Genomic DNA, 25,911 nt, shown 5'->3' on the forward strand with positions numbered 1-25,911 from the left:
AACATAAGATATTGTTTGAGAAAAAACTGAAGATATTGTTTGAGAAAAAACATAAGATACTGTTTAAGAAAAAACATCTGATATTGTTTAAGAAAAAACATGAGATATTGTTTAAGAAAAAACATGAGATATTGTTTAAGAAGAAACATAAGATATTGTTTAAGAAAAAGCATAAGATATTATTTAAGAAAGCACCGCAAGATATTGTCCTCACCAGAGTACCAACATTGTGTATAAAATCCCACGTTTAGACTGTGATTCATTTTATGTTGTTCAGACAAGGAAGGAATTAAGTGCCAGAATAAATCAACTTGAATATTCAGGTAGAGTTGCCCAAAAGAATAATTCTCATTTTGTATTCTGAATAACAAGATGCAATAATATTATCTCGGGAAACCTCTTAGAATCTGCCTTGTTACAGCTATCAAATGCTAATGATATTAATCCAGGTTCAGCTGTATGTACCCTTGACCCCATTCTGCCTAAGGTGCACTGTAGGCATTACCTAAGGTTCTTTGCAGCGTGCCTTCGGCCCCTAGCTGCAACCCCTTTCGTTCCTTTTACTGCACCTCCTTTCATATTCTCTTTCTTCCATCTTACATTCCACCCTCTCCCAGCAATTGATTCATAGTGCAACTGCTTTGAGGTTTTCCTCCTGTTACACCTTTCAAACCTTTTGCTATCAATTTCCGTTTCAGCGCTGAATGACCTCATAGGTCCCAGTGCTTGGCCTTTGGCCTAAATTCTGTATATTCAGTCCATTCTGCTTAAGGTGTTCGAAGGAAGCTTAAATTTCTTTGTCTAGGCTGATTCAGGACAGCTTTTCCTCGTTTGAAGACCAACGTCACTTGTAAATGTAAATGACATTTGTATGCATTGAGTGGCATTGTGTTCCTTTTAGTGTTTTTTTACAACAGAGTCTTTGCTGTAATCTTTGTTTTTAATTTTTTTTGTATCTCTCGCGTGAGAATGCTTTTGAGTTTTAAAATGAAAGATCTTGCGCTCCGTTGTTTTACTTTTTTTGTGGCGTTGTACTTATTTTGTATTTTTGCATACGTTTAATTCCTGTTATATATATGTGTGTGTGTGTGTTGTGCATATATATATATATATATATATATATATATATATATATATATATATATATATACATATATACACTTATATTTACACCCTTCAATTCAATATATATATATATATATATATCCATATTCATGCAGAAGACTAGGACTGTTGTTGTTGTTGTTGTTGTTTTGATTGTTGTTGCCAATGTTGTTGTAACAGGAAAAGGAGAGATTAGTACTGAAAGTACCGTGATTATCGAGCCGGCGTAAATAAGATTGTAATCTCAGATTACGATTAGTCAGTGATAATGTATCTCCGCTTTCGCTGTTTTAACCGGCCCGGATCTTGTGTTCTCTCTCTCTCTCTCTCTCTCTCTCTCTCTCTCTCTCTCTCTCTCTCTCTCTCTCTCTCTCTCTCTCTCTCTCTCAAAACTGAAATATCGAATGTTCATCAGTGCGGGTTGTATTACACCACCTTGATAAGTTATCAACCTGTTTGCTAAAGATAAGGAAAAATGTCAAGTGCCGTATTGCAGTGACGTTATTAGATATGGGTTCAGTTCCGTTTATTTTCCTTATCCCTTTATTTTTATATTTGCCTTTTATTTTCTCGCAGCTGAATAGTCGAATTCATGAATTGTTCCATCGAGCGTCAGCGCTTATGGTGTGCGCTTGGTTTGGGAGTCACAGCTGGGCCATATTACTTTAAACCAAGACACTAAGTTACACAAAGAAATATGGGATCAATATTGCTTGTTCATGACTCAGAGAACTCTTTAAAAGAGAGAGAGAGAGAGAGAGAGAGAGAGAGAGAGAGAGAGAGAGAGAGAGAGAGAGAGAGAGAGAGCTTTCTATCAGCCTCTTCCTACAGTATAAATATATCCCATACATTTGGTTCCTTTCCTTTTTGACTCCTAATCAGTTTTCCAATCACCTTTCGGTTCTTTCAGAGGTGAAAAGTAATTCCCATTTCTGCTCTGCTGAAGTTCCGGGGGAGGGATTCCCCATGACTCCCCCCTCCCTCTCTCTCTCTCTCACCTTTTATTTCTGTTTCATCTTTCCAGAATTCCTCCCGCCTTTCCATTCCCCCTCTGTCAAATACTCATGGATTTCCGAGATGTGGGGTTGGGTGGGAAACGGGAGGACTTGAGTGGGGGATCTTTGGGTTCAGGGGGTCCATTGGGGTGGGAGGAGCCGGGTCCCGGATGTGAGACATCTCGAGAGAAGTCAGCGGCGCGGATGAGACTAGAAAAAAATTGCTTTATTTTTTAAATTTTTCATTCGCCCAGGACGCACCGAACTCAGATTCATCGCAACGCAGAAATGCAGAGAGAGAGAGAGAGAGAGAGAGAGAGAGAGAGAGAGAGAGAGAGAGATTGATTGATTTGTTGATATAAAAACTGGCATCAAATGAGAGAGAGAGAGAGAGAGAGAGAGAGAGAGAGAGAGAGAGAGAGAGAGTGGACGGTAATAATTTGTGTTGTTCAGTTCTACACCTTCAATTAACTCACAATTACCATCAGCGTCCATCTGTCGAAATTCGCTGTAACATACTCCATCTATTACTCAGTTCCTATTCTTTTCTGTTCTCTGCTCTTTTTTGTCTCATCACAATAGAGCGTTTTGTTTGAGACCCTTTCCTTTGTTCCATAAGAATGTCTGTTCATTATGATGAATAAGAATAATAATTCGTCGTGCTATGGTTTCCGGCAAACTCATTTAAGCCTAGATATACGTTACTTCGGACATCCGATTATGTGTCTACATAAGTATCGAAAACAGGTGAGAAGTCTTTGTTGCCTTAATAATGGGGAAAATGTGTATCACTTATACCACGCGAATAATAAACGTAAGAATAAGAAAACCCTAGACCGTGGAAACCTCAGCTTGCGTAACAACGAACTTGGGTCCTGCGGTACCGACGATTGATTCATCTGTCGCTTCCCGCGCAATACCAAAGGACCCTGGCGCTTGAAAATAGTACCAGCGGCAGCTGCTTCTGCTCCTGAAAAGTTGCCAACCTTTTACTACCCACCCTCTCTCTCTCTCTCTCTCTCTCTCTCTCTCTCTCTCTCTCTCTCTCTTAACAGGTTACCACGTAATTAGATCTGATCCTAGTTTATGTTAGCACTATAATTTTACGACAAAAAAAAATAGTTATCAAAAAGCCTGTAAAAGTGGAGCTGTTACTGGCTGCCCTACTGCAAGAGCCCGTGTCAGCACCAGGCTGGCTTAATCAAAAGCGAACCAACAAAGAGCTAGTTAAAGAGCATTGAGTGCGAGAGAGAGCGAGCACGAACAGAGAGAGAGAGAGAGAGAGAGAGAGAGAGAGAGAGAGAGAGAGAGAGAGAGACTCGAGGGGCCTTATACGTAGCAGACTCACGGAACTAATAGCAACAGAGCTAATCGGATCCAGTTGCTAACAACAGCAATTGCAAAGGTCACAGCGAATTGAGAACCGGTGGCCGGATATGGCCACTTAATTTTGAGTGAATTATTCTGCGATGAAAGACAAGGAGTCTGTATTGGTGGGATGCGTCAAATTCGCTCAATGAATCGCCAGTTCATTGCATATCCTCTCAAGAGGATTTTCATTCTCTTATAATGTTCGTGTGGGCATCTTTCCAAATTAACAGAAATCAAAACGTCGTTTGACAGAGGTCACTTGGAGAGTATTTGAAAGTGACAGAAAATTTATAATGCTGTAAATTATTTCACACATTTAGCTGACACACCAGCTGCAACATTGTTGAAATAGAGACTTGAAATATGATCCTTTATGATATCCTTGCCGTTAGTAAAATAAATCGGGATAAACATTGTGGCAGTCAGAGAATTATGATTATTATTCAGAATGACCAAGGAATGACAAATGATAGCAGACGACACTATAAATTGGTAATAAGAACGTAAACATCAAAATGTGTCATAATAGAACGGTAATGGCACGTAAACATCGAAAACATCGTTTTTCAGAATGAAAGTTAACGTCATAATTTTCAGTAATTCACGGTCTTTTTGCATTTAATTTATTCGATCAAACTACAGTACTTTACTGTAGCATTGTTCTTCAAGTAACGAAGTGTGAAAAGAGCGTATAAATACTTCTAGCGTTGCAAGTTGTTCTCATTTTTAGTACAAGTATTGCGTATGAAGACCTGTCCCGTTAATAACCGTATTCCTTGTGAAAAGACCGTAGTGATATTATTCGGTAGAAAGGTAAGCCGTAGTTCCTGTGTCATCAAACATACTCAGGAAGCAAATGGTTTCGAATAGTCACGGTCTAGTTGGCGCACTTCCACAAATACGCAGTTGTAAAGGAACTATTATGTTCGTGTAAAAATGGATTAAGCAAAAATAAAAGGCTAAAAAAGATCATTGTTGTACGACGCGAAATTGGTTTCCTGAGAGAGAGAGAGAGAGAGAGAGAGAGAGAGAGAGAGAGAGAGAGAGAGAGAGAGAGAGAGGCAAAAAATGAGAGAGCTTCGGTTTTTGTTACAGGGTAATAAGGTCCTGTAGCCTGAAGCGCAATTTTTTATTTTTCTTGATAGGTCGACCTTGCAGTTAATTTTGGCTGGCTACCCCCGTGTTTATCTGCTTTAATGTTAAATGGTTCTTTGCTCATTTTTATGTGATTAGATCTATTCGTATACCTGAACTCTCTAAACACATGTGGTCCTAAATGTGTGGGGTTCGCTGTTCGGTCTGGTCGTCGTTTGGCTGATGACAGCATGAATTTACATCCATTTCTCTTTGCATTACAGTTTATATATTTGTTTGTTTATGATAATTTATGTCTAAGTTATATGATTTTTTGGGTTTGTAGTGAACAGATTCAGTTTCATCATTCATTCTATGGCGAGTTCCTGTCGTCAAGTGACAACTTTTGCCTTTAAACAGATCTTTGCGGATGTTACGGGTGGGAGCGGGTTCAGCATGTCACCATCTAAATCCAATTTCTCATAAAGTTCTGTGAAGCAAAAATATCCGGCGTGAACTTCAGATTGGAGACCATATAAAATGGTTTCATTTGATATGGTGTTCAATTTGGTTTTTGACCTTTAATGTTGTGAAACATTTAAAAAGTTACTCAACTAACCGATAACTTTTACCGGGTATTTGTTGTTTTGGTTGGATGTAGTGAGTAACCAGCGATTGAATTAGTTCAGTCGTTCGTGAGAACCCAAGGCGTGAAGATGTTGAACTAGTGTAGTGTAACTACCCATTTCTGTAAGGATTAACTCAACGCTCGAAAAATGGACGACGAGGACCCCGAGTAAGAATATTTTATAAAGTTCTGAACCAAATTAGGTACCCGAACGCGTAATTTGAACAGGGGTGTTGCCACATTGGTGTTATTCTTTGTTTTGACCAGCTATAAACCCCCAACGTGATTTACGGGAACGCGGCCTGAGTAATGTTCGCAGGAGGCGATGACTTTTATCTTATCTGGTAGATGACGTGATATTACCAAAAAATAGGCCGGGTGCGACAGTCATCTCAGTCGTGCAATTTTACATGAAAGCCCATCTATTTTATGCACTTGAAACTAGAACGTCTCGTTATAATTAAGTAAAGCTGGCCGAGTATTATGGGCCAGGCTCAGGATTGATCAGGTACACAGGTGTTGCAGGCATATAGCGTTAATATATGCCCGTTGACAGTTTTCAGTTGATTACAAGACGGGCGGAAGGAGACGTCCGGTAACCAAATTTAAATTACAGTTACAGTAACCAAACTTAAATAACAGTTACAATTCCAAACACCTAGTTTTAAGTAGGCTGAAAAGTGAGCCGAGGTCTTGGGTAGGGTAATGGTATAAGCAGAGGCCTATCGAGCACCTCTACAACACCTAACCTATGGTTAAGGTTACGAGTTGCCATTCATCTTATTCTCAGGTGTTTGAGGAAGCCATCGACAGAAAGTAGTATTCTCTCTCTCTCTCTCTCTCTCTCTCTCTCTCTCTCTCTCTCTCTCTCTCTCTCTCTCTCTCTCTCTCTCTTTAGCACATTTAGACCAAATAAGCTACAAACCGCAGCCATATAGCCAAGAACAATCTGAATAATTGCTATACAGTATGATGCCCAGTTTAAAGGTTGAGTGCGATAAATGCTACAGGAACTCAAAGAAATTAATTAATTCCAAGATTTACCTCATCCCCAAACATTACTGTGAGTGAATGCAAGAGTGAGGGGTAAGGGCTGCTTTCTGTACTAGACCTAGGTATTTCTTAGGGAATGTGACCTACCCCATACTTACCTTAACCTAACAGAACCTTGTGCTTTATTTGCTCTCATAGCATTTAAACTTTATCTTAATTACAATAAATTCCTGGATTTCCTCCAGATCAGCCACAGTGTGATTTTATTAATCAGTTACTCATCCCCTGTGCACAACACAACTTAAGATTGACCTTGCATATAATGGCCAGCTTCAAAGTCATGTCAAACAACAAAACTTTAGTTGACTTGTCAAAATAATGACCGAATTCATGTGGGTAGAACCCTGACAGGGTATAGGGTAGTCTCCCCATGCCAGTCAGGTGGAACTATTCTCATTGTTTCTCAAGAAAGGGAGTTGTCAGAAACAACTATGAGTATAAAGCCTAAGAATTTAACTTGGTCACATTTACAACTATGGTGATTCCCAAGGCAGAACTAATAGGTAAATTTCTTTTTAAGTACAGGTATGAGGAAATTAAAAAAGAATACAGCCAGTCTGACCTAACCTAATTTATGGCTTATGCCTCCAAGTATCATCACTAATATTAACATGCAAGTCGTTTGTTATCCGAGTAAACCCAGTAGTATTCCAGAATACTATTGGGTTCAAAAAATTACATTCATGGAAATAGGCTTCAAATGAACATGACAATAGTTTTCATAGTATGCTACCTGGTGTATTGGAGGACTGTACAAAACACTAAACAGACATATTTAGACTACCATACATTGATTTTAAAACTGCAAAAACAGTGAAAAAATCTTGTTGGTTTTAGAGTGTTTTTTTTTTCAGTCAGTTTTGTAATTGTTATAGGCCACCGTGTTATATAGGCCCAAAAGCAACATTCTTTGGTTCCTTGCGTTCACAGAGTTAAGCTTTCCACAAAAATGAAAGCCATATGTAAGTCTATCAGTTTGCAAGTCACAGCTTGGTAGTATACATTTCAGTACATAGTTAACTACTGTAGTCCAGTTTTCACTTTGTACCTGGACTCTAGTTCAGAAAACTTCTCACTGCACTGCACAGTATGTGCTTATCATGTAGGCTGTGCACATCAGTATTAGGTCTTTTAAATTCATTTATAATATTGTTAGTTTTAATAGTTGCAAGTTGTTGCTGATCCTTCTACTATAAAGAAATGTAATGGTCCTTATGCTATGCGTGGTTTCAACCCCATTTCCATAATTTGTAGGCCATAGGTGTTTTGGTTACCAAGTTAAAGCAAAAACGTGCAGGAGGATCACATGCAGTAATCATAAAGCCATGCCTAAAAAAAAAAATCAGAAACATTATAATGACCCCTATGGAAATAAAAAAAAAACTCTATCATTATGGAAAAGATATCAGCAAGAAACTGTACTTTGATTGCAGTATAATACTGTCTCCTGTATAGTATGTTCTGCATAGGTTGTAGGTGTAAGACTATTATGACATTAGTTTTGTGATTAAATATTCTCGTATGCAAAGTTAGTCTAAAGTTTTATAGTTGGCTTGGATAGGGTGAGCATAGAAATATTCTCTTATCCTTGTTTTGCTGCTTTCACCTACCCTTTGGATCTAGGCCTATTGTTGTGGATAAGAGAGAGAGAGAGAGAGAGATTGAGATTGATTCAAATAGCAACAGAGAATTTTATGATTTTCCCATGTCATGCACATCAGTAGCAGTACCAAAAAATAATCTGTACTGTTATTTCATTTGGAGATCCATTATTATTCAGCCATAGTAGCCTTACAGTTTTGACCCCACATTCTAGCAGTGTGGGAGGTATTGAGAAGATTTAGTTGTGTATCTCTGCTAAAATACAGTAATTTCCCAAGTACTGTAAGTGGCCATTTACTTTGCTTATTTCATTGATGAATGTATCTTTTTTTTTTTTTCCCATAAAATTTGTCAAGATAAATGGCAATGAGTTCAATAATTTGATAGACCAGCAGCAGTTATTTCCTGCCAGAAATAAGCATCTTGAGTGGTACGTCCACCTCTTGGCAGTGGTACAAGTTATGCCAACTCTGTTTGGTTGTACCGAAATAAGTTGTTAGGTAAGACTTATTTTGCTATTTTTGGGCTATTCAGGAGGACAGTATTTTAGTGTGCTACAGTACAGTATATAGTCTAAATGTAAGGCAATCTTATTGTAAAGAAATAAAAAGGAATTATAATCTGTTTGTATATAGCATTTAACAGTAAGGCATTGTTGACCTTTCCCTCTTCTGCCACACTTGACTTAGTCAGTGTTTTATTTTTTATTTTAACCAGATTGATTAGAAAGTTTTTGTCATTGACATAGTCACTGTTCTGCAGCTCATTTCATGAGTTAAAATGTTAATTACAAGGCAGATGGTTTCAAGAAAAGAAGGATAAATCCCACTGCCATGTTCTTTAACTGGTCCATATGTTGTCTTTGCTTGAGATTCATATATACTCTGTTAAAGAAGGTGGTAAGCAAAACTGGTCCATGTGTTGTCTGTGCATTGGATTCATATACACTCTATTAAAAGAGGTGGTAAGCAAATAGTTCCTGCTTTTGCATTTACCCATAAATTTCATTTTGAAAGTTATCTGGTAGCATTTTCATGATCCTGAGAATTGTCACCAAATGTTTTTGTTGTCTATCCACCCAGTGCTGGTTACTGAAGTAAGTCTCGGTTCCAAAGCCTCATTATAGAATTCAGTCACTGTTGATGTAGTCTATAGTAAGAATCATCATTTTAAGTTTAAAATAACCCATTTTTGAAGTAATGTTGACAGCATCTCTAAGAATAGGTAAGTGTAATAGTAATTAAATAAGTCAAACCAAATTTCCATTTGGACTTATAGGTACAGTTATTAACTACACTGCTGTTGTCCAAGTTATGAAATAATGTTTCAGTACAATACTTTAAAGCTGATTACTTTTATCTTTTTTGCTATTAATTCTACATACCCAGACAAAACATTAGTAGTGGCTCAATAATAGAAGTCTCAAGTTATTGTACTCTTACATAACAGGTAGTCTTTTGTAACCTGTAAAATTGAGCTCGTTTCTGAGTGTTGTTGGTAAGTTGAATTTGTTTGTAAGTGTAACAGAGCTATCCTAGGCATCCAGAATTGTATATACCCTGTGGCACATAGCAATGTGCAGGTGTAAAGCTTTCCATCAAAACAATTTCGTCTTTTTACATAAAAGAAAGTATATAAGAAACACAAGTCTTCAGTCTTCTTGAAAAAGTGGCAATAAAATACATGAAATATAGTTTATATGTTCCACATATCATGCAGACACAGAAGTTTTCATCTATGAAGGACTGCTTGTACTGTACTGTATTGTATTATCAAGTACTGTGGTGCACTGGCTTTTTTTAACTGAGCAAGCTGTACTGGAGCATAGATTGAATGTTGTATAGTACTTGTAATTTATGTATATTAATGCTTGTCATTTGATGATTTGAGATTGCTTAAATTTTGTATTTTTCTTCATTGCAGACGGATAGTCCCTGCCAGTCGACCAGAGAACCAACGGACAGGCAGTGCTCCATCTTCGGCGCTAGGTCCTTCCCTTGCTGCTGCTGCTGCGGCTGTCAATCGACAGCATGCCCACCCTCAACCAGTCTCTCAACCTGCCCATTCACAAACTGTACCTGTAGCTGCCTCAGCCACCTCTGCTATGACTACAGCAACCACAAAACCACACACCCTCTCCAGAAGCATGTCTCGGAAGGAGCAGGTCAAAGCGTAAGTATAGCATAATATTTTTCGCTTTTTGTGAAGAGACCTGTATGGTCATGATGTCACTGATGTAGAGTAGTTTCTGTAGTAGTTTTATCCTTTTAGTTAATATTTTATTTAGAATTGGTTAGAGCTGTAGTTAATTTAATTTTGCATTGTTCTTTCTTAGTTCAGTTATATTATTTTTGTTGATTCCTATAGAAAGGTTTTCAGAGTACAGTAATATTAAATAACTTTAAACTTGCATGCCATTCAAAACTTTTGTTTTTACTAGATAGGATGGGGCGTTTGAAGTACATGTAAAGAATTTTAACAAGAATTATCTTTGTTATTTTGATCTAGGGCAGCAGAAGGGTCTCAGAAGTAAGTCTCAGTTTCCATCCCCTTTTTAGCTTCTTCCTACATTCTCCCACTACAGTGTTAAGTAACTTCCTTTTCTCGTTAACACCTTGCGTATTTTTTTATTTTGCAGTGATTGTTGCATTCTAATTCTGGATATTTGCATCAGCATTTGTCATTTTGAATTTTTGGAACAAAAATATGTACAGGATCAAGTTTCCATAAGTACAGTGGTTTTTAAATACCATGAAGGAAAAAATTCCCATTATGTAATTACAGTCGTAATAGTGCAGAAGATTTACAAACCTGTTTCAGCTGTTATTGCAACTAAGAATGTAGAATGTGGCAGTACAGAGTTATAAATATTGAAATAATATAATGCAATTTGAACATACAGTATATTACACTGCATATCCATGTATAGTACTTGCTTTCATAGCACATCGCTGATTATCATAATGCAGTATTGTAATTTTCAGGTGAGTCTCTCTCTCTCTCTCTCTCTCTCTCTCTCTCTCTCTCTCTCTCTCTCTCTCTCTCTCTCTCTCTCTCTCTCTCTCTCTCTCTCTCTCTTTCTTTGTATATTCCCATTTATCTTGTAAACAAAAGGTAGAGCCTTATGTTCAGAGGCAGTCTGTAGCTTTAGACTTGAGCAAAAAGACGTACAGTACACTTTTGGGTCTCCTTTCTTAATAGTACAGTAGTTAAGTCATCTTAGATTATTCACAGAAAGTTTGGGAGGAAATTGAAGAGTAGTTTTACACAAGACGTTACAGGAAATTGAAGAGAAGTTTTACACAAGATGTATAAGCTGTTTGTCATACTAACATTAAGTAACCTGATCAATATTTGTACCATACTTGTTTTGATTGCGTTTTGGTTGCATGATAGCAGGAAATTTTTTAAAAATATTCGTATGAATTTTGTTAATATGAACTGCATGGATTTCTGCAACCTGTGAGAAGTGAAATTATATGATACTATACTACATTGTATTTATATTTCAAAATGTGTTATGGGTTTCCTACTGACAATTCTTAAATTTCAGTACACTGATTTTCATACAGAGTGAAGTTTATATAATTATCTTGATCCATAGAAGTTGATTGCAGGTATTGGCATTAGGTATTTTAGAATTAATTAATATTCATTAAAAATACTGTATGAGGGAATTAGACCTAAATTTGTTGCTGATCCTAAGTAATTTTACTTTTGGTTTTAGAGGTGTCACATTATAATGTTTATAATATAAAAAAAATATTATTGTTTGGCTGAAGTAAATGAAATTGTTTTGGTTGTGGAATTTTTTTTTTTTTTTTCTTGTCAGAAGTGCAGAATTTTATCTTTGTTTTGTGCAGGTCTCTGCATAAAAGGGGTCTGATACAGGTCTCTACATAGTAGGGGTCTGATAGGTTTCTGTGGAGAAATATTCTCCATAGCAAAGAGTGCTTTAGTCACTGAAAATTTTATACTAGTACCATATTGTCATTGTAATATTTTTATTCTAGAGAATGGGTTTTTAAATCGTTATCCAGTATTCTGAGTTTACAGCAATAAAGCTGTTTTTCTTAGAAAGATTTCGTGTGGTTTTGACCAACCAAAAGAAATATTACTTAAAGCTCTGGAATATGAGAAATGTTCTTATAGTGAACATTTTTTCAGTCATTATTGGCCCTCCACAGGTATATGAAGAAGGAAACGCGAGAGTTCTTTGGATTAGATGATAGTACTGAGGAAAGTCAGCGGCTGCGATGGCAAGAAAAGCGAAAGCGCCTGGCCAGTCGCAGGTATGGCCAGCTCAAGGACCAGCCCAGCACTACCCACCACACACAGTCTTTCACCAGTGACTTCCATGCCTTACCAGAGGTTAGTCAAATTTTTCATAACTTGTAATGTAATTTCACCAAATTGTCTGTGAGTATATATGAAGGTACAGAGTACTTCATTAATTTATGTTGTAGTTTTGATTAGGTATTTATAATTTTATATTTTATGCAACCAAATTTAGTACTGTTATAGATAGTAGTGCATATTAACAGTTTTGTTAGTGCACAGGAACTCTTTGACTACTGGCAAAGTTCTGTTGCCTACCAATAATGCATTATTTCAATTTTAAAAATATTCCATTACTTCCTTGAGGGAAATTGGCCTTTTCTGTTGAATAATATTTTAAGGTTATTCAGCTGTTCAGATTTATATGCTTTTAAGGATACCACTATATTAAGTAGTAACAAGCATTATATAAGACCTCCGCTGAGTAGTTCACTCACAAAAGGTTCCCTCACCCCAAAAAATAAGTTTTATCCATATCCATCTCAAAATCTAACACTTGTTGCGAGTCATGAGGCTCACAGTAATTATTTTCTTTAAAAATCCACTTTAAACTAGTGTAATCCAGGTGACTAACAAACAAAAATCGAACAAAATCTCGACCTATTTTTTTAAGAGATAACATTGGTTTACATAACAATGCCATTTGCTTTTGAACGGTCTCGTGCCCATGAGCCCAACTAAAAATATGCCATTACTTATTTAGAGAGGTCTATAATATGTCACCTAGTCTTTGTTTATTGATGGAATTTTAAATCTCTCTCTCTCTCTCTCTCTCTCTCTCTCTCTCTCTCTCTCTCTCTCTCTCTCTCTCTCTCTCTCTCTCTCTCTCTCTCTCTCTCTCAATACTGTATTTGGATTTTATCAAATTGTTTTATGTTTAGCTTAGTGTGTGTTTTTTCTGAGAGTGCATTATTGCCCTTACGTATAAACTTAAGGTATTTGTCAGAGATAGCTGCCTTTGGTTAATCTTGCTAGTTTGCTATCATGTGAGAAGTTTATTAATTTCTCTTTAACCTTGACTGAGCTTGAGTGGGTAATCCTCACCCATCTCTCTTGTATCCCCTTATCAATATATTTCCTAAGTCATAGTGTCCAGACTTTTAAGCAAATGTTTGCAAGGAAATATTCTCCTGTCTGTCATTTCAAATCCTCATGGTTTCCTTCCATTTTTGTGTTTGAACAGCTTTTTAAACGTACAGCTTTTGATAAATATCCTTGGGATGCACTGATGTGGTCAAATAGACTACCTTGAATATTACATCTCAAAAGAATAGGTGGCTAAGTACTTCAAAAGAAAATATTGGATGGAGAAGTACAAATAGGAAAGAGAAAATCCGGAAGACTTTTGGTCTTAGGAAAGAGAAGTGGAGGAGAGACGATACATGGCGTAACCATGGAAAGGAAGCTTGATGGGATAATTTAATTATTCATTCATTTATTCTTGGTCTTGACCAAATGGACAGTACTGATATGTAATTGTATTATATTAGTGAAACTGAAGTGTATATCATTTATTTACAGTAGATACCAGAATATATCCTAGGATTTATGCTGGTTGTAGTTCTGCTATCATTAGATAGTTTGATTTTATGTAATGATTTCCAATATCTAATTGGTCATAGTCTTGTGAGAGTATGATTATAGAACCATTTCTAAACTTAGGGTTTGGGTAATTTTACATTTTTTCCTGTGCATGAAAAGTTGCTAATTTCAGTACATCTGGTGCTTCATGGCCTTGTTTCAAAGGATTGCAATGGGAGTATATTACATAATTTTATTGAGCATTGTAGCCTGTAAATGATGAATTGGTATGAAAACTCATCACAGAATATTTCATAGTACTGTGTTTGTTTCAGCATTGTCAAATTTAGATGTGTTGCAACTTGTATCCCTCTTTAGTCTTCAGTTTAACCAATCAGCTTTTATCATTAGGTGACATAAGATTTAAATCAGAAAGAGAAGCTCATCATACAAGAATTTCTTCGTTATTCAAACATGTCAACAAATCTAGGAAACTGTAAAAAACAAAAACAAAAAAAATTCTGAACTGGGATTCAAGTTTGCTACATGAAGAGAGTGGGAGCGAAACTCCCAGAGATCAAAAGATAGTGACGCACCCACTCAACATCAAAGAGCTGCAAGTAAGGACTTGGCTGTGGATGGGACTCTTGCCTTTAAGCTCTTGCGCAAGGGTGTATGCTCCAAGTTCTCTTTTATGAATAAAAGTGAAGTAACTTCATTTATGCTTCACAGGAAATCCTCACAAGAAGTTGTTATGAAGTAATTTAAACCTATTTGTGTTGTCATGAAGAAAGCACTAGTATATTTTCAGGTTTTAATTATCTTCTGATGTATTGCTGGGAGTTAGTGGTAGTGCTAATCCAGGGTAGTGTATGCCATTGTTATGAAGGACCACCTTTCATAGCGTTGGAGTGGAATGTCTCTTCTGATGTACCATTGAAGTAGGCAAGACATTTTTGTATGCCAGTGACAAAATGGTATTTATTTTTCCATAGCAGAATATACAGATGATAAATATATCCATAAAATAACCATACCTGTTTTGCATTCCACAAAATTATAGGTGAGCAGATAAACAAAAAGACCAAGACACTGAAATTATAAAAAAAAAAAATACAAAATCCCATGGTAGATATAGAATATTATGTGTCAAATACAAGCATAGTAAGCTCTTTGCAAAATTCTATGGTTTTAATAAAGTATATGCTGTACATGGATTGGAATTGCAGAATATTGCAACAAACCTTGTATCCAAAGAAAAAACTGGAAAGAGCAAGTACCATAAAGACTTGCAGTAGAAAGTGTTGTTAATAAATGCCAGTGTGAATGTATAAAATCAGAGGTTGGTTTGAAATTTTTAGATCATTGTTTAAATATTTTTCTACTGTTGGATGGTAGGACCTTCATTTCTTTGAATTTTTTTAGGAAGCAAGAATAAAGACTACCAAATGATTATTATTTGAAAATTATGCAGTAACAAAACTAGTCCCAAAAATTGAATTACTCTAGGTTGTGCTGTAGGGGTGTATTGCAGGATTCCAGTTATTCAGATATTAACATAAAGCCTGCAAATGGATGCATATTGCATTCAAGTTTCACCCATAAAATTGAGTCACATATCAAGGGTAGTTGTGTGGAATCAGTTTGATTTTAAAGAATGTATTGTTTGTTTTCATGGGCATAAGAATTGAGAGGCTGACGAGATGTTTTTCGTAACTTACTTTTTTATAAAAATGAAGGCAAGGGCTCTTAACATGGAGAGACCGAGTTGAAGCAAATGAGTACTTTTGGTAGGTGGTGACAGGAAAATAAGCTTTAGAATTATAATTTTGACTGTTATTTGGCTGTCATAGCTTTGGTAAGGAGGTTGGAAATTTCAGGTTAATTCTTACAGCATTTGTACATACTGTATGCTTTTAAATGATATTATGGTGTGTGTGAATCAGTCAACTTGCAGGCCTTTTGTGTTGGCTGAAATACATGAAACTTACATCTTCCTAATTGTGATCTTGTTCTTCTTATGATATCTTAAACTGCAAGAGTCTCTCTCTCTCTCTCTCTCTCTCTCTCTCTCTCTCTCTCTCTCTCTCTCTCTCTCTCTCTCTCTCTCATGTTAGATCCATAAGGCAGATGGGCTACATCATTTCTGTCGGAATGTGGGAGAGGTACTGGAATATTTCTGGTCCAATGGTGGTCTATTGAATAATTTATGATGATGTGGGGAAAAATGTCTGTGCCTTCACCTTTGTGTATTTTCTCACATTTTTGTTGCTCTGTATAAATGTGTACCAATGGTTTTTAATTTTCATTCTTTCAGTGATAAATCAAACTGTATTATAGAATGATATAGGTATAACTGTAATGTCATGAAGTTAAAGAATGAGACATAGAATTCAAATTGTAAGTACAGTACTTTAAAAAAAAAAAAAAGAGTTCAAATCAATGCTAAACATTTTTGTTAAAATTATATTGGCTAATATACATAAATAAATGTAACATGAATTTAAAAGAAATAATTTTAAGGTCATGAAAGTTCAGAAAGGAAACGAGAGAGAGAGAGAGAGAGAGAGAGAGAGAGAGAGAGAGAGAGAGAGAGAGAGAGAGAGAGAGAGAGAGAGAGAGAGAGAGAGAGAGAGAGAGAGAATAATCAATACACTCAGGTACTTTGAAACCCTGAGTCTCCACCCTCCACTTCTACTGCTTGCTGTTCTCCATTGTTACTTGCTATCCAGGCCAGCGTTCTTTATAGTTTATGCACACATTTCAAATGGAATAAAGGAGTAACAGTTTGAAGATCTTTTGATTTTTTTTAGTTTAACGAAGGAAATTTCTAATTGTATTTCCTATCATCTATATAGCATATTTTTTATTCACTTTAGGTGAGACTTGAGAGGATGCTTAATGTTGCTTTCAAAAGTCTTTTTCTCGTCTGGGGGCAGTAGAGGCCCTAAATAGTATTGCAGTTGAAATAATTTGCAATACTCATCATTATTGTATTTGCACAGTGGCACATTTAATTTTCAACAAGAAAGGAAAACATTTACGCTTCGTGGCTGTGTTTTGGCATTTAAAGTTGAAGTTACATGCTCTTGACTAGTTCAAAGACCTTGTGAATTTATCAGAGACCATTTTGTATCTTCTTTTGACATTCTTGTAACTTTTTCTCCTCTTTAACATGCACCCTCAGTAATAATTTCATAGCATCTTTTATGCCACACCCTTCCTCGACTTACTATCTTCCCTGCATTTGTTCCTGGTTTCACCTCTGGGGATTCAGCTTTTATGTTGTCCTATGTATTTGTTTTGTGCCTTAGATGTTTCTCATTTTCCTTTGGTGTCACTTGAAAGCATAAAATCATATTTTTCCTTTTTCTCTTAAAGAGAAAACATATCACACAAATAATTTTGTGATATGTTGTGTGGTATGTTTTGTGTCTGTAGAGTTCAGTGGTATTCATGAGTTGTATTTTTCAAAAGTGAAGACCAGTGGGATTGCTAACTTAATGACCTCTGTAGCTCATGTATGAAGAAAACAAGAAAAAGGAAAAGGAATTAGTGGGGTAGGAATTAACAAAGAGAGAAACAATAAAGAGGCAGGAAATAATAGTCATGTGTTAGTAGTTCTGAAGATTACAAAAAAAGAAGAGGTGGGAGATTGCTTGCTTGATAGAACCATGACTAAAATAATATCCATGGAAAAGGACTGAAGCTGAGAAAAGGATGATTTAGAGATTAGTCAAGAGCAGAATCGTTAAACATATAAACTGGCTTAAAATGAGTCCTTTGTAAGCATGAAATAAAGCTAAAGAACTCCAAATATGAGACCAGTTCTCTAAATAAGGACAGTTAAATTCTACAAAGATTTAATAACTGCAAGGAAGTAATGTAGCTCTTAAGATGAAAATTTACGTCTAGTATAAAAATTATACTAATATTACCATCCATTAGGGAAGTATTGGTAAAGTTGTTTAAATATACTGGAAAACAGAAGTGTTCCTGAGTCTTGAAGAGTATTATCATAAAGATTTTAAATTAACAAATATTTTATCTTTATTTTCTGATGGATTGTAGTCTGCAAGGAAATTTTACCTAATTATCTGCTTTTGTCTTTTAACAGCTTCAGGAGGGAGTGAGCGGTACGATACCGGACTCCATAGATGGAGCAGCTTGGCCGCAGCTACTTCATCGAGGGAAAGATTCAGTCGCCAAAATGACCTGGGATGGTCTCTCTTTTGTGGTTTCTGTAAGTATCTGTTTTAAACTGAATTAAGTACAGTACTGTATTCTTTTCTTGTATTTTTTAGACCTTTCCTGAAGTAGCTAATAAGTCATACAAGGGTTAACTCTAGGTTTAGCCCAGTAAAGTCATTGAGGTTCTCTGAGAAAGGCTTGAGAGATGATATTTTACAATCCATGCCTCTTGCTTCGTAAGGCTAGGGAGATTGGTCCAAGCCGTTTAAGAATATTCAACATCCTTTGTGTTAGCCATATTTTGCATATCAAGATTATAAGGAAACTAATTTTCCATATGATCATTCATAAAGGATAAAAAATTTGAGCTAGTCGCTGAATAACAAGCAAAACTTGTGTGGAGTCCACTTCTCTCAGAGAGCTTCGGTATGAAGATTTAACAGGTTGAGCAGTCTGACGCTAGCAAGGCACTCTTTAATTGAGAACCTCTAGTAATGGCTCAGGGAAGTGCATGTACAGTGAAGTTCATGATTGGATATAGTGTACTGTAGATTAGTAATGAAAAGTTTTTTCCGTTTCCCTTTTATAGTCAATTGAATCGGGAAAAACTCCCATCAAAAAGCAAGACTGTAGTCATAGCTTATTTAAATTCTGAAACATAGTGTTGAAGGTGGAGGAGAATAATCATTGTGCTTTACAAAGATTAGAATGTTAAGATATAGTTTAAAACATTAGCTAAAGGTTTAGATAGAAACAACATTGAAAAGTTCAGTACTGCTGTAACTTGGTTATGTCTTACAGACTGTTGCAAAACGAAGAGCGAAGAGCCAGATCTCAGGTACAGCAGGTGGTCGGTCTAAAAGTCGCAGTTATGCCCCAGCGTCTATGTCTGTTGCTGATGATATTTATGAAGAACCAGACATGTCGCCCACCACAACTGCAACTACCACTACCACAACTACTGCGGCAAATTTGCGGCCCTCCCCTCCTGCAGACCATTACACCATGGAATCTCTCTCTGATGAGGTATGTAACATCTTTTTATGCATTTTACAGTAATGGTAAATGCACACTGAATTAGATGTTTTTTTATTGCTGCTTTACTGAGTTTACTATTAAGTTTGGTCGCATTCATTAACAGGTCAGGAGTGAGAATGCAGGTTTTAGAAATATGTAAAATCATGAAGATAAAATTACAGACACTAAGATGATTTGCTTATAGAATTTTTACATCCTTTCCTAGAAAAATATTCCATCATTTTATTGTATTTCTGATGATTGCAAATTTTTTTCAGGTGTTCTTTGACAGTAAGGTTGCGGGAAGTCCGGAAGCCGTTACAACCACTGCTAGCTATGATAGTAGTAAAGACGTAAGCGCTTGTTCTCTTTTTCATTTAGTCTAAAGATTTATTTAGATGAAGATTATGAAAATAATTAAGTTGGCATCATTATCAAGAAAAGGTTCCATGTTATTTCTGTAATGTTGTCTTTGTAAGACTTTGGTTAGTATCATGGTTAGTATCAAGAGATTGAGCTGTGGAGTGCGAAGGTTCTGTTATTGTTTTTACATTATGCAAAACATGTCTTCATTAAAGAGTATTTTTCTGCCATTGCCTAATTTTTGGGCCACTGAAATTCATTATTGGAAATTGAAGTAAAACCTAAATTTAAATGTGATATTGCGTCGTTAATAACACTTGAAAGACAAAAAACCACCAGCGTTACTGTCATTTGCTTATTTGTGGTAGTTCTCTTTATATTGTCATCCAGTATTTAAAAAACCTTGGTGATTGCAGCAGTGGGATTATACTAAGCAAGATGGGAAGGATCGAGTTACTGTAATTTTAAATGCTTAATTTTTTGCAAAATTAACAAAGTTACCCATTATGGACTGATGGAGGGTGTTATTACCCTCCCTCCATCAGTAACTTTGTTACTCATTATGGACATCAGTCCATAATGAGTAACAAAGTTACTGATGGAGGGAGGGTAATAACACAGAGGGTGTTATTACCTCCATCCATCAGTCCATGATGGAGGGTAATAACACCCTCCATCAGTCCATAATGAGTAACAAAGTTACTGATGGAGGATAATTTTCTTTATTTACAACAGATGCTAAGAAATCTCAATGGCAGCATTTTTTCTGCTTATTACATCAAATGACCCACTTATTGTGCATTTAATATAGCTTTCTGCTAGAGTACAGCCATAAAGAAGAGGACTTGTACATAACCTTTAGAATCTGGAACATATGCCATCTTGTTTGGAATGCAGTTTATGAATACAGTGAATTGCTTTTTCTTTCCAAAGGTTGGAGGTGCAAGGTACCACCCAAGTGTTCAAGAGTGGCAGAGACCGGCCATTCAGGTATCAGATTCAGTAGACGCTAGTGGACGGTCTAGTGCTCACATTGGCCGCTCACGTATTTGGAATCGAATTTTGGATAGCTGTTTTGATAATTCAGATCGAAGACAATACGGAAGAGGAATTGTAGGTCGATTATTTAAGCGAACTTTCAAAGAAAGTGTGAGAAAAGAAAAGGATGTAAGTAACTTTTGTTAAGTCTAATTAGTGTCATATCCAGCATCATATAATGCTTGTAAATTACATTGAAAATCTCCATTTATTTCCATATAATTATATTTTATTGAATGCAGTACATTCATTTGTTTTTTCCCTCTTTTATAGATAAAGAAACAACTTGACGAAATGAGTGACTACCGGCCGTACTTTACGTGGTGGGTCACAACTGTTCAAGTATTCATCCTCCTCCTTTCTATTCTGTGCTATGGGTTGGCTCCTCAGGGCTTCACTCTTCAACAGCAGTCTGGCGAGGCAAGTTCATTTCAGAATATATTTAATTGTGTTTAAGGGTTTTGTTTGGCCTGGGACTTCATGCCTAAGGAGCAGTTTTGTGGTACAGATGTTTTTAGTATTGGAAACGAGAAAATATATTACTACTCAGGTCATGGAAAAAGAACTTCATTAACTGAAAGTACTGAAGAACAGTTTTTCATCTGTAGTACTTATGGAAATTCTTACCTTCCAGGTATTGATGGCTAGTTTATCAATCCAGACTGTCGACTATTGGGAACCTTCAAATTTTTGGATAGGCCCTAGAGCAGTGAGTATTTGTGAATTTTATTACTAGTAATTTTATATAAGTAGTAACATTTACAGAATCTGTTTAGTTGCATTACTGTAGATATAAGGAGAAAATGTTCAAATTCTCTTTTTAAAGCTCACTAAAATTAGTCTAAAATAAGATAAAATAATCTGAAGTAATAAATGTATAGTTGTTCGAAGTTAACCTAATTGGATGTACTAGTTTCAGTATGCTTATTTGAACTTACTATAAGTGTAGGATATTTTTCAAATTTAAGTTTAGAGTTGAGTGGGAATTCATGGAATAGGTTAATGTTTTCTTTAATTAGCCTTTGGTTTTTGTGGTGGACTGAAATATTAAAATACATATTTTTAAAATTTTGATATTATTATAATGCAATATTTATATTTTACAGGCGGATCTTATACATTTAGGAGCAAAATTTGCCCCGTGTATGAGAAAAGATGAAAAAATATACCGCCATGTAGAGGAGCAGAGAAGAGCAGAGAGGGAAACAGGCTGTTGCATACGTAACGATGACTCTGGTTGTGTACAGTCCTCTAAAAGAGAATGTTCGGTAAGGAGTGCGCCTGTTAACAGTATTTTACTCCTCGGAGCCCTTGTTATACTGTACTTGGGTTTTCCTTTGGTTTTCTTAATCATGTTTTACATTGAGTAGAGAACAAAGCACATAGGTCTAGATTGTGTTTGGGTTTACTGTTAGAAGTAATGGGTTAGTTTAAATTTATTACAATTGTTGCATCTAAGTAAAACTGAGTGATAACAGAACTGGTGTGTGGTTTTAGGTGCAGCTTGATAGTAAAATAGGTATTCATTCCTGGAGAATTTAAGTCAGTCTGAAAGTAATCAAATTCTAGTAATCATTAAATGTTGAAATTTAATAATGCACAGGCTTGAAAACTTTTTTTTTGGCAATAATAAAAATTTAGATGATCAGTAATTGAATCACTCTAGATAATTATATTAACTAAAGTATTATCACTTGGTTCTTTCAAACAATACCATCGTGTATGGCTGGAATTATAAAGTTGATACTTAGGTAGAAGTGGTTTGAGTAGATGCATTGAGGATAAGCCCATTGCCTTACATCTGAAAAATAAGATATTTCAAGTGGAAGAGTGTTGCATTTTTTAAATGTTATTTAACTTACCATTGAAATATACATTTTTAATGCGTACAGTATACATAATAGGACTGATAAAATTTTCAGCTTTTTGAGGTACAGGTTTTTCATTATAGTTATTTTTAATAAAAATGGCAGCACAAATTTTAGGTTTTATCATCTCTTTTAGTATATGTGTTTGTAATCTATGTAATGTATGTACACAAAGTGTGTTAGGTGAAATGTATAAGATATTTTAATTTGTTGTGATCTTCACCAGTTGTTTGACTTGAAATGTTTTTACATAAAAATACTAATTGATAAAGTGGTTCCGCACACTATTGAGATTTACCTTTCCAACTTACAAATAACTTAGTTTGGGTGTTAGTGAATAACTGTTTACCATCTGAACTAATTTTTCCATATATTTTATGGATGTTTTCTCCTGAATACTATAACATCTTTTAACAAATTTTTTACTAAAGCTCTTCAAGAATGATATATAAATGTTCAAACTTTGACAAGTATGTGTAAAGTATATATCTTGCCAACTAACAATGTGTTCTGCTGATATTCCTTAAGCCTCTGGGTCAAGGAGACATGGATTCGGTAAGGATTTTTCCATCTCTTAATCCCTCCCAAGTTGCTATTCCATCCCTTTTTTTTTTTGTCATTCCAGTATTATTTCCAATAGGAATCCCTTCTGCATGCGCCCAGCACTCAACTCCCTCTGTCGATCTTGTACAGAATCAGTCTGGACTAACCCCAGTCCTTACATCCCTGGTTAATACCATTCTTAGAGCTTCTCTACTTTGCCAACTTTGTTTCCTTGAATGCTTTTTTTTTTTTTTTTTTTTCTCTCCATTCTTTTAGATTATTACCATATACATTTTTCAGTTTCTCTTCTATGGAATATTTTGACTTTTAGCCTGAATAGAGCATAGTAACTTTTCATATAGTTTTCTTTTATAGTACAGTACAGAAAATTGCAATATTGTCATTATATGGTTGTTTAAATAATTACCAGGTGGAATTCTGTCAACTAGATAGTATTGCATTGGAGGATGCTGTTGCACATATGTATATTTTTAGTATTGCATTAGAGGATGCTGTTGCACATATGTATCTTTTTCTTTTATCTGAAACACTTTTTGAAGACAAGACAAGGGAATACTAAGAGTCAGTTGTCACTAGTGTGTATCAAGACCTGAATCAAAATCCCTGGGACTTGTTAGGGAGGTTATCATTTGCAACTTTAACATTGCAACAGCATTCATTCATATGACATCAGTCTGTTCAGAACCCAGACTCATGAAAAATATCAGGTTTACGGCTGTGGTAGACTTGCTTCTACTTTAGTCAAAACAATGTGCTACTGTTTTTTGTTGCTTACTTTCTTCTATCTCATTTCAGACAAGGTTATCGGTATGGAAAAAGTGGAGTGAGCTTGCAAAAGGACCTGATGGACGCCTTTCTGGGTCAGTTTGTGGCCAAGATCCAAAGTAAGTAGAAATTTATGGCACTGTTGATGTTTTTCTTTTTGGTTAGAACATTAATGTAGATTAATTGAGATTTTTCAACACTTATCATACAGTGTATTGAGTAAATCTGTGTATTTCAGTTTCTGCAAAGAGCCAGCTTCAGTACCCCCTCATGAATGGCCCGATGATATTACAAGGTGGCCAATCTGTAGAAAAAGAATAGCAGCTGTTAAAAAAGTCAATACTGCAGAACATATGGCATGTGAAGTTATTGGCCACCCATGCTGTATAGGAATTCATGGGGAATGCAGAATAACAACTCGGGAGTACTGTAATTTTGTGCGCGGCTACTTCCATGAAGAAGCTACGCTTTGCTCTCAGGTAGGTTAAAATGATGTGTGAAGTTTAAAGTTTATCACTTCTGGATTAGTCAGTTGTTCAGTAAAATTTGCACCTGGATCTTGAACTTGTACTTTTTCCAGACTTTGTCATATTAAGGTAATACAAAGTTGATACTATTTTACAGCATTTTATTCCTCTCTTTTTCAAGCTCATGTAGTTTCTATATGAGATTTTCAGCCAGAGTTACAATCTGATTGTATAAGAAAAATTTAAAGTGATTGAATGGCCTGGGACATTTTTATGTTGTGAGATATCTCTCTCTCTCTCTCTCTCTCTCTCTCTCTCTCTCTCTCTGTATCACTAGTATTTTTTCTGTATCACTTGTATTTTCCAGGTTTCCTGTTTGAACAACGTATGTGGTATGATACCGTTCCACAACCCTGATGTTCCAGACCAGTTTTATAGATTGTGGACATCGTTATTTATTCATGCAGGGTAAGAATAGGAAGTAGAGGATTTCTATCGGAGTGGGTTTGTAACTTTGTTTTCATAATGTTTTCATCTTATCATTATTAGTTTACCTGAACAATAAGGTAAGAAGAAAAGATATTAAAATGTTTATTTTGAGCATTATATTTGTACACAAAAATAAGAGCATTTTACGTTTATTTGTAAGGATTGGTAATACAGTAGAATAACTGCAGTGTTATTAATGACTACATTAGAAAAGTTTAAGAGAATGAGGTTTTACAGAATCTCTTGATAATACAAGTAGATCATTGTTTATGGATATATAAAAGAAATTATGGTTCCAAATGGTTAATTTCATGATTGTTTTCCAGAATTATTCACCTGTTCATCTCGGTAATACTGCAATACTATCTAATGCGAGACGTGGAGAAGCTGGCTGGTCCTGTGCGTATTGGAATCATCTACATCGTTTCAGGCATTGCAGGCAACCTTGCCTCAGCGATTTTTGTTCCGTACCGAGCAGAAGTTGGTCCTTCAGGTTCTCAGTTTGGGCTGTTGGCCTGTGTGTTTGTGGAATTTATCAACAGTTGGCAGATGATGCAGAACCCTTGGAGGGTTTTAGGAAAACTAGTGGCCATGACCGTAACACTTTTCCTAGTGGGGCTCTTACCGTGGGTTGATAATTATGCCCACATATTCGGTTTCATCTTTGGGTTCCTGCTTTCTTATGCACTGCTACCGTTTGTGTCGTTTGGTCCGTACGACAAACGGAGGAAGGTGTTGCTCATCTGGGTGTGTCTGGTGGCCGTGGTGGTGATGCTCACAGCGCTTATAATACTCTTCTATGTCACGCCCATATACGAGTGTAAAATCTGCGAATATCTCAACTGCATTCCTCTCACGCGAGACTTTTGTGCAGAGCAAAACATAAATTTCAACAAAAAGTTGGATATAATCTGAGAGGCTGATGGTCGCTCGAGCGGCATCCCCCGTCAGTCAACGGTCACCGACGTGCCAACATTTCTAGTAATATACCCATTGTACTGTAATTATTACATAATTATTACATAATTATTACAATTATAACATAATTGTAATTATGTTATACAAGTGATCAATGCTGTTACGGTCATTTTCTAGTTTCATACTCGGGGAAATATGGGATACACCACCGCCTGTTTTGGCCCGCATGTTTCGAGGGTCAAACTAGCATTGGGTTAGATGAACAAATTGGCATTTCAAAAGTTATGAGCAAGAATTGTATGCATGTCTAGTAAATCTCACTTGTATTTATTTTAGAAATATCATCGATGTAGTTCCATTATTCATTTCATATCTGTACATGGAAAAAGTCTCATCACAGCAGCAGCCTTTGCTCTAAGGGTAACTTATAAGAATATCAAAATCTTGTATACAGTATTTCACAGTTTAGTCACTGAATATTTATGTACTCAGCAGGAGTTTGAATTGACAAACTCCATTGGCAATAAATCCAAAGAACTCAAAAA

General features: G+C 35.9%; 1 protein-coding gene across 1 annotated transcript in view; it reads left to right on the forward strand.

Annotated features, from left to right (window-relative positions):
• LOC136851506 (inactive rhomboid protein 1) overlaps nt 1-25,911 on the forward strand; it is a 680,285-nt gene extending 654,374 nt beyond the window's left edge. The window contains 14 exon segments of the mRNA XM_067125641.1: nt 9,751-9,999; nt 12,015-12,198; nt 17,804-17,929; nt 18,679-18,903; nt 19,173-19,247; nt 20,191-20,424; nt 20,569-20,715; nt 20,930-21,004; nt 21,402-21,563; nt 22,692-22,718; nt 23,523-23,611; nt 23,731-23,971; nt 24,327-24,427; nt 24,775-25,911. Of these exon segments, the coding sequence (XP_066981742.1) occupies nt 9,751-9,999; nt 12,015-12,198; nt 17,804-17,929; nt 18,679-18,903; nt 19,173-19,247; nt 20,191-20,424; nt 20,569-20,715; nt 20,930-21,004; nt 21,402-21,563; nt 22,692-22,718; nt 23,523-23,611; nt 23,731-23,971; nt 24,327-24,427; nt 24,775-25,363 (2,524 nt within the window). The 3' untranslated portion in view covers nt 25,364-25,911.

This window comes from Macrobrachium rosenbergii, chromosome 23 (genome assembly GCF_040412425.1).
Source record: "Macrobrachium rosenbergii isolate ZJJX-2024 chromosome 23, ASM4041242v1, whole genome shotgun sequence".
In the NCBI taxonomy this organism is placed as follows: domain Eukaryota; kingdom Metazoa; phylum Arthropoda; class Malacostraca; order Decapoda; family Palaemonidae; genus Macrobrachium; species Macrobrachium rosenbergii.